Source organism: Schistocerca serialis, chromosome 2 (genome assembly GCF_023864345.2).
Source record: "Schistocerca serialis cubense isolate TAMUIC-IGC-003099 chromosome 2, iqSchSeri2.2, whole genome shotgun sequence".
NCBI classification, from domain to species: Eukaryota; Metazoa; Arthropoda; class Insecta; order Orthoptera; family Acrididae; genus Schistocerca; species Schistocerca serialis.
Window position 1 is genome coordinate 434,061,236 of NC_064639.1, and position 14,576 is coordinate 434,075,811.

Sequence of the window (14,576 nt, forward strand, 5' to 3'; positions counted from 1 at the left end):
TTTATCGTGTAACACAAGTTGAACGGACACCTTTTAGCGTTCATGTAGATGACCTCACACTTTTCATTATTTAGGCTCCCAATTTCCGTACCATTCAGATATCTTTTCTAAATAGTTTTGCAATTTGATGAGTTTACTAGACGATAAACGACAGTATCATGTACAAACAACCTAAGACGGCTGCTCAGATCGTCTCTTAAATCGTTTATATAGATAAGGAACAGCAGAGTGCTTATAACGCTGCCTTGGGGAGTGCTAGAAATCACTTGTGTTTTACTTGATGACTCCGTCAGTTACTACGAACTGTAACTCCTCTATCCGGCCGGGGTGGCCGAGCGGTTCTAGGTGCTTCAGTATGGAACCGCGCGACCGCTGCGGTCGCAGGTTCGAATCCTGCCTCGGGCATGGATGTGTGTGCTGTCCTTTGGTTAGTTAGGTTTAAGTAGTTCTAAGTGCTAGGGGTCTGATGACCTTAGAAGTTATGTCCCATAGTGCTCAGAGCCATTTGAGCCATTTGTAACCCCTCTGACAGGAAATCACGAATACAGTCACATAACTGAGACGATGTACCACAAGTACACAATTTCATTACAAGCCGCATGTGTGGTACAGTGTCAAAAGCCCTTTGGAAATCTAAAAATACGGAATCAATTTGAAGTCTCCTGTCAATAGCACTCAACACTTCGTGTACGTAAAGGGCTATTTTTGTGTTGCACAAGAACGATGTTTTCTAAATCCATGTTTAGTGCGTGTCAATAGACCGTTCTCTTCGAGGTAATTCATTTCTAACACAATATATATTCTAAAATCCTGCTGCATATCGACGTTAGTGATATGGGCCTGTAGTTTTGTGGATTACTCCTACTACCTTTCTTGAATATTGGTGTGACCTGCGCAACTTTCCAGTCTTTGGGTACTGATCATTCGTCAAACGAGCTATTGTATATGATTGGTAAGTATGGAGCTATTGCATCAGCACACTCTGAAAGGAACTACGTAGAACGCTGTCGTGACAACGACTGACACTTGCAACGTATTGAGACATTGCTGGTCGTGCGAAAGCGTTCTCGCTCCCCACGCCCGGGTTCCCGGGTTCGATTCCCGGCGGGGTCAGGGATTTTCTCTGCCTCGTGATGACTGGGTGTTGTGTGCTGTACTTAGGTTAGTTAGGTTTAAGTAGTTCTAGGGGACTGATGACCATAGATGTTAAGTCCCATAGTGCTCAGAGCCATTTGAACATTTTTTTTTTTTTTTTTTTTTTTTTTTTTTCTTTTGAAGACATTGCACGGGTGCCGTTCGTGGTCAAATACACCAGCGTAATCTCCAGGCTTGGTTAGGAACTGCATTTGTGTTCAAGCATGCATTTCTCACGGTGTTTCCATATTGGTGTCTAATCGCTGTAGGCAGGGTTAGAGAACATTCTACATCTACGTCTACATCCATACTCCGCAAGCCACCTGACGATGTGTGGCGGAGGGTACTATGAGTACCTCTATCTCCCTTCTATTCCAGTCTCGTATTGTTCGTGGAAAGAATGACTGTCGGTATCTACATCTACATACATACTCCGCAATCCACCATACGGTTCGTGGCGGAGGGTACCTCGTACCACAACTAGCATCTTCTCTCCCTGTTCCACTCCCAAACAGAACGAGGGAAAAATGACTGCCTATATGCCTCTGTTCGAGCCCTAATCTCTCTTATCTTATCTTTGTGGTCTTTCCGCGAAATGTATGTTGGCGGCAGTAAAATTGTACTGTAGTCAGCCTCAAATGCTGGTTCTCCAAATTTCCTCAGTAGCGATTCACGAAAAGAACTCCTCCTTTCCTCTAGAAACTCCCACCGTAGTTCCTGAAGCATTTCCGTAACACTCGCGTGATGATCAAACCTACCAGCAACAAATCTAGCAGCCCGCCTCTGAATTGCTTCTATGTCCTCCCTCAATCCGACCTGATAGGGATCCCAAACACTCGAGCAGTACTCAAGAATAGGTCGTATTAGTGTTTTATAAGCGGTCTCCTTTACAGATGAACCACATCTTCCCAAAATTCTACCAATGAACAGAAGAAGACTATCCGCCTTCCCCACAACTGCCATTACATGCTTGTCCCACTTCATATCGCTCTGCAATGTTACGCCCTAATATTTAATCGACGTTACTGTGTCAAGCGCTACACTACTAATGGAGTATTGAGATATTACAGGATTCTTTGTCCTATTCATCTGCATTAATTTACATTTATCTATATTTAGAGTTAGCTGCCATTCTTTACACCAATCACAAATCCTGTCCAAGCCATCTTGTATCCTCCTACAGTCACTCAACGACAACACCTTCCCGTACACCACAGCATCATCAGCAAACAGCCGCACATTGCTATCCACCCTATCCAAAAGATCATTTATATAGACAGAAAACAACAGCGGACCTACCACACTTCCATGGGGCACTCCAGATGATACCCTCACCTCCGATGAACACTCACCGTCGAGGACAGCGTACTGGGTTCTATTACTTAATAAGTCTTCGGGCCACTCACATACTTGGGAACCAATCCCATGTGCTAGTACCTTAGTTAGGAGTCTGCAGTGGGGCACCGAGTCAAACACTTTCCGGAAGTCAAGGAATATGGCCCGTCTGATACCGTTCATCAATGGTTCGCAAGATATCTTGTGAAAAAAGGGCGAGTTGCGTTACGCAGGAGCGATGCTTTCTAAAGCCGTGCTGACGCATGGGCAGCAACTTCTCTCTCTCAAGGAAATTCATTATATTCGAACTGAGAATATGTTCGAGAATCCTGCAACAAACCGATGTTAAGGATATTGGTCTGTAATTTTGAGGACCCGTCCTTCTACCCTTCTTATATACAGGCGTCACCTGCGCTTTTTTCCAGTCGCTCGGGACTTTACGTTGGGCAAGAGATTCGCGATAAATGCAAGCTAAGTAAGGAGCCAATGCAGTAGAGTATTCTCAGTAAAACCGAATTGGAATCCCGTCAGGACCTGGCGATTTATTTATTTTCAACCCATTCTGCTGCTTCACAACCTCTGTGTGGGCTCTAATCTCTCTGATTTTATCCTCATGGTCTCTTCTCGAGATATACGTAGGAGGGAGCAATATACCGCTTGAAAAGACTCGTAAGGCAGGAGACCGAGGATTTGAAAAAAAAGGGGGTGAGATGCAAGAGAAGAGAGAGCGGGGTTGAGTAGTGAATGAGTGAGTGAGTGTAGGGGCCGGACGGACCTGGAAGAGCCGCTGCTGGGCCGGTGCGGCAGCGTGTTCCTGGCGTTGGCGGCGGCCACGGCCTCCTGTGCGGCGCGGGAGGCTTCGGCGTCGTCGCTCTCCGAGTGGCCCAGCTCCGACGGCGAGGCGCTCGACACGCCCGACTCTGCAACAGAAACACCACACGGCTCTCATCAGCTGCCGCTGACACTGCTACCCACACTGGCGAGCCGCTCGGGTTTTGCCAGCTAACAACAGCGAACTTCAAGGGAGAAACAGAATGGCGAAACGCCTTTCAGCAGTCTCAGTTTCCAAATTTTATTGAGCAACCAGTTTCGGCGACATACTACGCCATCTTCAGGCCACTGTGCATAGACAGCAGTGGTAACACTTTGACATACATAACAAGAGGAGGCGGTGCAAGTCTTATCCACAGCGGTAATATGTAGGAACTTATAACAATACCAAACTGTAGAGAGACTAACATCAAAGTTAAAAATAAATTAAGGGATGAAAAAATAGTAACGATTTCCGAAATGGAATATCTCATGCGTCTATCTCCAACTAGCATTCCGCTGTCAAAGGCTGTTAATTCCCGTCGTACAACTGACAGCACCGCCAATGCCCTCCGCTTTTATACCTAGTGTAAGCTATTCTACCGCCTTCTGTATATGTGCATATCGCTACCTCATGCATTTTGTCACCTCAGTACATTAATAAATAATTTCACTATCGATTATGGAAGCGAAGTCGATACCGACACCTCACCAGAAATATGTATCAAGTTAATTCATTATTTTTTTTTGTTATGTATAATACATATTTACGAAAACAGCGCAATATTGTTAGTTCCTTTAAGAAAACCATATGTCCGAAATTGAAACCCGTTCGATTCATCATTTTGCTGCAGTTACAGCAGCTAAATGCTGTAGATAATAGGTTTCATGGGGGATCAACTCGTTTGACTAATTCCGAAACTGTGTCATGTATGGCCAAAGGAAGCTTTTGAGTAATATTCAAATTCAGTTAACAGAATTTCTTCTGTGATGTAGAAGTAGTTACTAAGGAGAATATTTTTCAATTTGTTTTTAAATTTTTACTTTCCTGCCTGTCAGACATTTTACATCACTGGGTAAGTGATCAAAATGATTTTAGCAGCATTGTGCTCCCCTTTTTGTGCTAAAGACAACCTTCATGTGGAGTCATGTCATTTTTAGATTGCCGGTTCCGGGTACGAATCCACCCGGCTGATTTGTATTGAGGTCCAGTGTGCCGGCCAACCTGTGGATGGATTTTAAGGCGGTTCTCCGTCTGCCTCGGCGAATGCGGGCTGGTTCCCCTTATTCCGCGCCGGCCGGAGTGGCCGTGCGGTTCTAGGCGCTACAGTCTGGAGCCGAGCGACCGCTATTGTCGCAGGTTCGAATCCTGCCTCGGGCATGGATGTGTGTGACGTCCTTAGGTTAGTTAGGCTTAATTAGTTCTGATGACCTCAGAAGTTAAGTCGCATAGTGCTCAGAGCAATTTGAACCATTTGAACCTTATTCCGCCTCAGTTACATTATGTCGGCGATTGCTGCGCAAACACTGTCTCCACATACGCGTACACCATAATTACTCTACCACGCAGACATTTGGGGTTACACTCATCTGGTATGAGACGTTCTCGGGGGTGGGGGGTGGAGAGGGGTAACACTGGGGACCGAACCGCACAATAACCCTGGGTTCGGTGTGGGGCGGTGGCGGGGTAGACTGCTGTGGCCTGTTGTGGGATTGTGGACCACTGAGGGCTCGGGCGGGACGAAGCCTCTCTGTCATTTCTAGAACCGCAGTTCAATACTCAATACACGTATCTTTTTTCCTACTGGTATTGTAGTATATAAATCATTGCTCCTCTGTTAGAAAAAAAATACGTTTATTCAGTAGATGGTAGAGGACTAAACGTCATGATTAGCGCGTATTACTGAAATACAAACACACCATCTGAATAAATATTACTGTGCAATAGACATGCGAAGATAAAGAGACTCGCACTGTACAGACTATCGAGGAAAGCTGTATGAAACGAATCTTCGAAGTGAAGACTACACAATAACATTTAACTTTAATTCCATCCGACGTCTCTGTCAAAAGAAGAAAACATCACAAAGAACTTTTATTTATTGCACTTGTGAAGTAGCAACTAAAATTCTACCGGGACTTGAAATCACTGAACTCCGTAAAGAAATCCAGATTTAGAGTCCTAGTTCCGGCAAATAGTTTCTGTTGTCGTTTCAGTGGTATAGTAAACTGAGAAAAATAAAATGTTGATTTTGTTCCTTAAATGTATTTATTTATTGTCCGTCTTGTCCTCAAAATAGTGGAACAAGATTACCAGTTTCAATTGTTCACGGTGATGATCGTCTTGTCTGCTACTATAGTTTCACCGAGTCGCCACCGTGCTTAAGACATTGGCGATAGGGGTTGGGGAGGCAGAGTAATTAATGCCCTTGGATCAAAGTTGATCTACTGTATCTCTAATCTACATTTTTTCAGTTAAGTGTTCTTTGTAGACTGCCTCATGCCTACTATCTTATAAATCCGGCATTGCTCGGGTATTCATTTTGCCGATTTTCTATTAGAAACTAAAACAAAAAGTGAACTATGTTTGTAATGTAATATCCCAGACAGTTTCTGTACACTGGGCACAGCTGCTTCACGTGCCTACCACGCGATTTTGGAAACTTCTCTGTCGCAACGCTTTTCATAGCTCTATATGCGGCTTTTATTTTCGCGTAAAGTCGCTTGCTCTTTGCAGCTGAAAGCTGTCAGAATCGTTGCCAGGTGTCAGGAATTTACTTAAGTTGGCAAGACTGGGGGAGTACCATAATAGTAAATAATAAATCTATTAAAACTTTCTGCATGATGCGGCATTTTTTCACGTTTCTCAGTGTTTATGACGCCATATGTCTTGAACTATGAGTCGTACAATGTTATATGTATGTACGTACATTCTGAGACATTTGTGGGTACTGTCTGCAAAATGTGTTGCGAATTGTGTTAGCAGCAAAGCACTAATACATTAAACGTCGTGCACTATGCGGCAGTTTTGCACGCATTTCGGTATTTATGACATTACGTCTCCGGAACTACACGTGGTATAATGACATAATTTGGGAAGTGCATTTATCAGAAGTGGATACTGCCTGCGAAATTTATTCTGAATACAGTTATTAGCACAGAAGTAATAAATTTAAACGTCATGCATGATGTGGCAGTTTTCTATGCATCAAATTAATTATGACGTATACCTCCTACACTATGATATGTGGTTCTTACCACACACCTTTTCTTGCCTGACAGTAATAAATCGTATGTGTACCAAGTTTCGTTGAAATCGGTCCAATGATTTAGGAGGAGATGTGGAACACACACACACACACATACACACACACACACATCCATTTTATAATATGCATGGATTTATGGTTGCTACAAGCAATTTAGAATGGGAAAATGCAAAATTTATTGCAGAGTTCACTTTTTGATAATCAATTCTAACAAGCGTCATCCATATATAAAAATCACAAAAATCGTTTTGTGTTAAGTTGTTGTTTAGCGAATTCCTCTATGGTATGTATGCACTCAGTTCCTATAGCACTATAGCATTCACTCTTTTTAATCCTTGCAAGTCTATTCGAGATATAGGCTAAACGTTTAGTGTATGCTGCTATAATTGCGGCTACCATGTGTTGTCTGAGTGCGCGTGTTTGATAACGCCAACGATGGTTTCTTTGTTGTCTACATATAATGTCATATCTGTGGTCTTATTTTAGTATTTCAGTTGTCTAGCACGAGGACAGAGCCAAGCGAGATTCAGAAGTGAAGTCTGTTACGGATGCCGACTTGCGCGTTAATAAGAGCGTGACAGGGAAACTGGGAAGGAACTCTTAACAGGCTGTTGCAGTGGGGGAGATGGGAGATAATGTGCGATCAAAGATCGGAGAAGTGACGTGAACAATCGTAGTTATTAATCTTCCGAAGAACATGTTTTTCCTTTTAGAGTTATCAAAGGGCCGCTTCGGGTAGATGTAAACCCAAGAATTTAACGTGTTCCAGGATTTGTCGCAGGCAGCAGTAAGTGCATTAGTTTACATCCGTTGCACAATACTGATACCTGAAATGAAAGAAGTGTCAATGGATGAGAAAAAAAACTGTTTCTAATATTTGAGCCAGAGAGTCTTTCGCGATAATGGGAGGATGAATAGTATGGGCTATTCGGGAACTGTTCTTATTTGCGAATATTATGCGAAAAATATTCTGTAAGTCGAGGTGACGAGTCTTGCAGAAGAAGTTAAATAACACTTAATTTGCAGACGATTTGAATGTGAAATTTTCCAACACTGTGCACTCACCAATGAAAAACAGACGGTGTTCCTCGTATTATATTCCCCCTAAATTTTTACTCAGTTATCTGTATCAGTTCAGGTGCTACAAGTCACCATATTACTCGGCAGGCTTTCCCGATTCGCTGACGCAAGTTGCAACTCTCTGCCGCTAGAGGGCTCTGAATTGTAGCGTGTAACATGGCTGTGTGTAATGTAAGCATATTGCTGCGTGAGAAACAGCGTGATGTAGTGGAGTTTCTAACTGAAGAGTTCGTCCACATATGGAAGGCTTCTCCTTCAGCATGACAATGCCGGATCAAACGCGAGCGCTGCGATATCTACAACAATCCGACGCCTTGGGTTCACCGTCATCGATCATTCTGCATGCGGTACCGACTTGGCCTCATCCGATAATCATTTTCTCCCAAAACTTAAACAACATTTTCGAGGACTTTACTTTGACTGCGGTGAAGCAGTGCATGCGGAGGTGAAGTTGTGTCTCCGTTAACAAAGTGAAACATTCTACAGTGATGGTCTCTCGCCGCCACGGTTACTGTACCGAGAAATAAATATGTAGAGAAGAAGAAAAAAGATGTAGAATGTTAATGAAGTTCGTCTTATTTAAAAAGCTTTAAGCGTTTTCACATAAAACATTCTGAAGCATTACTTTTCGGGACGCCCTCATAATTTTATTGGTCTTTATTGCAGAAACCATGCAGCCAATACTATACCGTACTAGTAATACGTATTAGTAAATCTGACGATTATAAAACATTATGTTAGCTGATAATTACTTGGGTAGTTTACAGTCTCTTAAAAGAGATCATAAGTTTTAATAATTCCTGATGCTTGAATAGTAACGATATTAATAGGGAGCTAATGTTTCAGTTTGCTTAATCTATTGCACAAAGTTACTTGCTGGTCACATGATTTAAATCTCCTTCTGATATTGAGTCTCTAATGCCGATCCTGTAGAGGTACACAATGTGATCAAAAGTTTCAGGACACCTGGCTGAAAATGACTTAAGAGTTCGTGGCACCCTCCATCGGTAATGCTGGAATTCAATATAGTGTTGCCCACCCTTAGCCTTGATGACAGCTTCTACTCTCGCAGGCATACGTTCAATCAGGTGCTGGAAGGTTTCTTGGGGAGTGGCAGCCCGTTCTTCTCGGACTGCTGCACTGAGGAGAGGTATCGATGTCGGCCGGTGAGGCCTGGCATGAAGTTCCAAAACATCCCTAATGTGTTCTATAGGGTTAAGGTCAGGACTCTGTGCAGGCCAGTCCATTACAGGGATATTATTATCGTCTAACCACTCCGCCACAGGCCGTGCATTGTGAACAAGTGCTCGATCGTGCTGAAAGATGCAACCGCCATCCTGGAATTGCTCTTCAATATTGGGAAACAAGGAGGTGCTTAAAACACCAATGTGGGTCTGTGTTGTGACAGTGCCACGTAAAACAACAAGGGGTGCAAGCCCCCTCCATGAAAAGCACTACCACACCATAACATCACCGCCTCCGAATTTTACTGTTGGCACTGCACACGGTGACAGATGACGTTCGCCGGGCATTCGCCATACCCACACCCTGCCATCGTAACGCCTCATTCTATACTGTGATTCGTCACTCCACACAACGTTTTTCCACTGTTCAATCGTCCTATGTTTAGGCTCCTTACAGCAAACGAGGCGTCGTTTGGCATTTACCGGCGTGAGTGGCTTATAACACCAGGGAAGCCGAAAAGGTCTTCGTTTGCAAATTGAGAATATGTAAGACTGGAATATATATATATAGTGTGTCCCATTTATCTTGACCATCCTAAATAACTGTTTGTCCAGATGTAAATTACAAAATTTTTCAAGCAAATGTTCTTTAGCCGTCAGGGGGACATCAATCAGCATGACTGCCTTCTTTGTAGCTTTGTTTTTTACAAAGGTATGAACAGCGGTATGACTTTTTTAAATGGCACCCTGTGTTTTTTATCCAATTTATTTCCTCTCCTAAAGACCTATTCAAAAAGGTATCACAGTGCACCATTCACTGAAACACAACGTTATTAATTACATAAAACAACATTGACGTTGACGCTCCCAGCGTTTTATGCAGTTACTCGGGGTAATGGGACACATCCACATGCTGACGTTGACAGAGGACAAATGTAATCATTAGTAGAATGCACACCCGTCATTCCGTCAACCATCGTCAGTTGAAGAGTTGCGTGAGTAAAATGTACACCAACGAAGAGAAGGTAGAAATGCTACTCATCTATGGGGAATGTAAGATAGCAGAACAGTAATTGCAATTCTGTTTTCTTATGTACATATACATTTAGTACAGTAGTTAAGTCCTTTAAAATACTGTTGTTAGAGTAGGCCTACAGTAAGGGCTGACCTTCCTACAAACTGCATCGACATAACATTTCTTTCATTGTTGTTGTTGTTGAAGGAAGGCGAAATGCTACGCAGGCAGCGATATCCCACCTTCCCGACGGATGTTTTTTCGTCTTGTTGCGACGCTTCAGGAAACGGGAAGTTTCAACCCACGCCAATGCAATAGTCGTAGCACTCGCACAGACGAAGCTGCTGAAGTTAGTGTTCTCGCTTCCGTTGCCATGAATCCACATGTGAGCACACGACAGCTTGAACACGAGACTGGCATTCCTAGAACCGATGTACATCGTATACTTGCACGTCACCGGTTCTATTCTTACCATGTACGCCTACATCAAGAATTGCTTGGGAATGATTTCCAGATCTCAAGCTATTCGAAGCTTCCTCCGGTCAGGGGATATAATTTCTTGTTTGTCTGGTTAGATTACATAATCCAGGCTTGAGATAAATATACGAGAATCGCTCGGACAAACATTTTGTACTTAAGAAGTGCAACTGGTTGTTCCACTCCACGTGTTCGGTACTTCAAGAGAGGCACTAAATTAAGTCAGTTTTCAGCTTACGCAATCTTTTCAATCGTGTTTTTCTGCCAATTTAAGAGTTCATCTATATAGATGCCAAGATATTTGACCTTTGATTGTGGAGTAATTTCTTGTTCCCAAGCGCGATGGTTAAGTTTGAGGTGATCCCGCTGTTGGCGATTAGTAATATTTCTACGTCTGAATAGGATAAATTGACTTTTGGTTGGATTAAGTCGGATTCTCGATTTACTGAGCCAGGTTTCAAGTTCGCTGACCTAGGTGTTGGCTTTTTCATTGATTGTGCTGCAGGTGGGTGCTTGACACGAATAAGTGGCATCAACCGCGTACAGAGCTCTTTCTTCATTTCACCATCTCGGTCTTGGGATGTTAGCTGTATATGTCGTATACGACAACGGGGAGAAGACGGAACCCAGAGGGACTCCCGCTTTGGCAGCGAAGTAGGACGATTTTTGATCACCGTACTTGTACTTTTCTGTTTCCAGTGAGGTTAGTTATTAATTTACTATTTCAGGTTGGAAGCTGTATTTTAGCATTTTGAGAAGAAGTCCCACACGGCATACCTAATCATAGGCGCGTTCTATGTCCAGAAAGAGGGCAGCAGTCACATGTGTTAAATTGCAGGCTTCTGCTACTTTGCTAGATAGTTTTAATCATTGGTCAGCGGCACTTTCCCTGTTTCTGAAACAAGCTTATTCAAGTGGTATAATGCTGTTGTCTTTTGAAAACACTTGTAGTCTGTTGTTAATTATTGCTTCAAAGACATTGCAGTTATGGTGCTGTCTGTGGAATTAAATTAGGTTGTAATGAAGTCAGTTCTGCGTTCTGATGTAACTCCCCACAACGTGACTCTTATCTCGTCACGCTCCATGTTATTAAAATTAAATTATATTAATAGTTTCGTAACTGTGATCCTTCAATTTCTCCAGGCGTATTTTATGACGAAATAAATCTCACCTGATGATGGCAACGTGGTCGACTGCCGAAATATTGTGTCCTATGCACACTCATACCAGGCTGTTCTCCCGAGATTTATTTCGTCAGTTTCGTAACTGATGTAAAACGTAAGGACAAACTTTTATAGGAAGACCACAAGTACGACGTTACATATAGTGAGCTGACAAAAGCCGTGGGATACCTCCTAATATCGTATTGGACCTCCTTTTGGCCGGCGTAGTGCTGCAGCTCGACGTGGCATGGACTCAACAAGTAGTTGGAAGTCCCCTGCAGAAACATTGAGTCATGCTGCCTCCTTAGCCGACCATAATTGCAAAAGTGCTGCCGGTGCAGGGTGTTGTGACGAACTGACCTCTCGATTATGTCCCATAAATGTTCGATGGGATTCATGTCGGGCGATCTGGGTGGCCAAATCATTCGCTCGAACTGTCCAGAATATTCTTCAAACCAATCGCGAACAGTTGTGGCTCAGTGACATGACATCGTTGTTTGGGAACGTGAAAGCCATGAATGGCTGCAAATAGTCTCCAAGTACCCGAACTTAACACCATTTATGGGGCCACCATTAGCTTACACGGTGCTTTGTTGACAACTTGGGTCCATGGCTTCGTGGAGTCGGCGCCACACTCAAGCCATACTATCAGTTCTTACCAACCGAAACCGGGACTCATCTGTTCAGGCTATGGTTTTCCAGTCGTGTGGAGTCCAATCGATATGGCCACGAGCCCAGGAAAGCACTGTGGGCGATGTCGTGCTGTTGGCAAAGGCACACGCGTCGGTCGATTGCTGCCATAGCACATTAACGCCAAATTTAGCCCCACTGTTCTAAGGGATACGTTCGTCGTACGTCCCACATGATTTCTCCGGTTATTTCACGCAGTGTTGCTTGTTTGTTAGCACTGACAACTCATTGCAACCAGCGTTGCTCTCAGTTGTCGCTGCATTGTCTGTGGTGAGAGGTAACGCCTGAAAATTGGTATTCTCGGCAGTCTCTTGACGCTGTGGATCTCGGGATATTGATTTCCCTAACGATTACCGAAATGGAATGTCCCATGTGTCTAGCTCCAATTATTATTGCGAGGTCAAAGTCTGTTAATCACCGTCGTGCAGCCATAATCACGTCGGAAGTCTTTTCACATGAATCACCTGAGTAAAAATGACAGTTCCGCCAGTGCACTGCCCTTTCATACCTTGTGTATGCGATGCTGCCGCCATCTGTATAAGCGCATGTCGCTATCCCATGACTTTTGTCGCCTCATTCTACTTGGCACTCTTGACACCGTTCGGCGGCTTTTTGAGGGGAGTTGAGAAACAGAGAGCAGCGTACAAGTTCCATTGAGCTAAGCAAGTAGGATTACGATTTAACGTTAAATCGACGACAATTTCTTTAGAAACAGAGTACAAGATGATAATTCTTAGTGCGACCGGTAGTACAGTTAGTCCAGAAAGTATCAGACTCCTCGATTCTCAATGCTGCACGCGGTTTGAGTTAGTGAATCCCTTCCGTATCAAGGAACTTGGAAACAAAACCTTAATATGACCAAGAAAGCCCATATCGAGTTAGTGAATAACACTGAATAGATTCTAACAATCACAGAACTGCAGCAGAGGCTGGTCTCACTGATTTTCTGATATCGCCGCTGCTAAGTGAACAAAAGACCTCTGGTGATATTTTCATCAGCCAGTGTTTAGGGTTTTAAAAGTACCGTGACTATGCGTGTTCTCCGATGTGAAAGAAAATGTAGAAATGCTCTTATGTACTGATGTCTGATCAATAAAAATGGTATAAATAAAATATAACAATGGATCAAGAGTGCATTGTAAAGTGTACACGACAACAAAAACTGAGAAGAACGCTCTTTTTCTGTTTCATGTGTTGATTTTTATATAAAAAAAGATGTTAACGCCGACGAATATGTGACTAATAATCAGAAAAGGAAATACTTCTCGGGTGAATAGTGCTTTTTTTGCGATTGCTCGTTGGTTCTGTGCTCTCCTAGTTATTTCTAGCGTTATATGCAAACACGGCCTGTGCTGGTGCTGCGAGCGGCTGAAAGCAAGGGGAAACTACAGCCGTTGTTTTATTCCCTATCTCATCCAGCTCTACTGTGTGGCTTGATGATGATGGCGTCCTCTTGGGTAGAATATTACAGAGACGAAATAGACCCCATTCTTATCTCCGGGTGGGGACAATACAGGAGGATGTCGTCAATAGGAAAAACAAAACTGGTATTCTGGGGATCTTAAGTTACAGAACATAAAAACAGAGATAAATAGGTTGAATTTAGCTATAGTGGAAGTTACTGAAGTGCGGTGGTGGGAAGAACAGGAGTCCTGGTTTACAGTGTTCTCGACACAAGGTGAAATGTATGTAATGTAGCAGTTGCTTTAATAAGGATTAAGAAAAAAGGAATTTGGTTAAGGTACTATGAATAGCATACTGAACGCGTCATCGTAGCCAACATACACCCGAAGCCAACACCCACCACAGTACCGCAAGTCTATACGCCAACTAGCTTCGCGGATGAAGAAGAGACTGAAATAATGTCTGATGAAGTAAGATAGATAAGGGAGACGAAAATTTAATTGTAATGGGTAACTGAATTGGATAATGGGAAAAGGAAGATAAGAAAGATAATAGGAGAAGATATGGTTAGGGAAAGGAATGAAAGAAGAACCCGCCTGGCAGAATACTGAACTGAACATAATTTGATCATTACTAACACTTCGTTTAAGAATCATGAAAGAAGGTTGTGCACGTGGAGGACACCCGGAGGCACTAGAAGGTTTCAGATTGATTATGTAATGATAAGTCAGCGATTTCGGAACCAGATTTTAAGATGTGAAACATGTGCAGAGGCAGATGCTGACTCTGAAAATAATTTATTGGCTATGAACTGTAGATTAAAACTGAAGAAAGGAATACAGTAGAAGACAGATGAGTAGCTTTGAGGAATGAAACAGTGTAGGCAGCAGGGGATCAAATAGGTAAAATGCCTAGTAGAAAACCTTGGTTAAACCAGGAGATATTGAACTTCATTGAAGAAACGAGAAAACAAAAATGCGGCAAAGGACAAACAGGCGAAAGTTGAAACAGAAGT

General features: G+C 43.1%; 1 protein-coding gene across 1 annotated transcript in view; it reads right to left on the minus strand.

Annotated features, from left to right (window-relative positions):
* The window catches only part of LOC126456039 (espin-like), a 448,202-nt gene that overhangs the window by 78,823 nt on the left and 354,803 nt on the right, over positions 1-14,576 (minus strand). Inside the window, exon 8 of the mRNA XM_050091795.1 lies at positions 3,245-3,389. Coding sequence (XP_049947752.1) covers positions 3,245-3,389 — 145 coding nt within the window. The remainder of the gene's footprint in view (positions 1-3,244; positions 3,390-14,576) is intronic.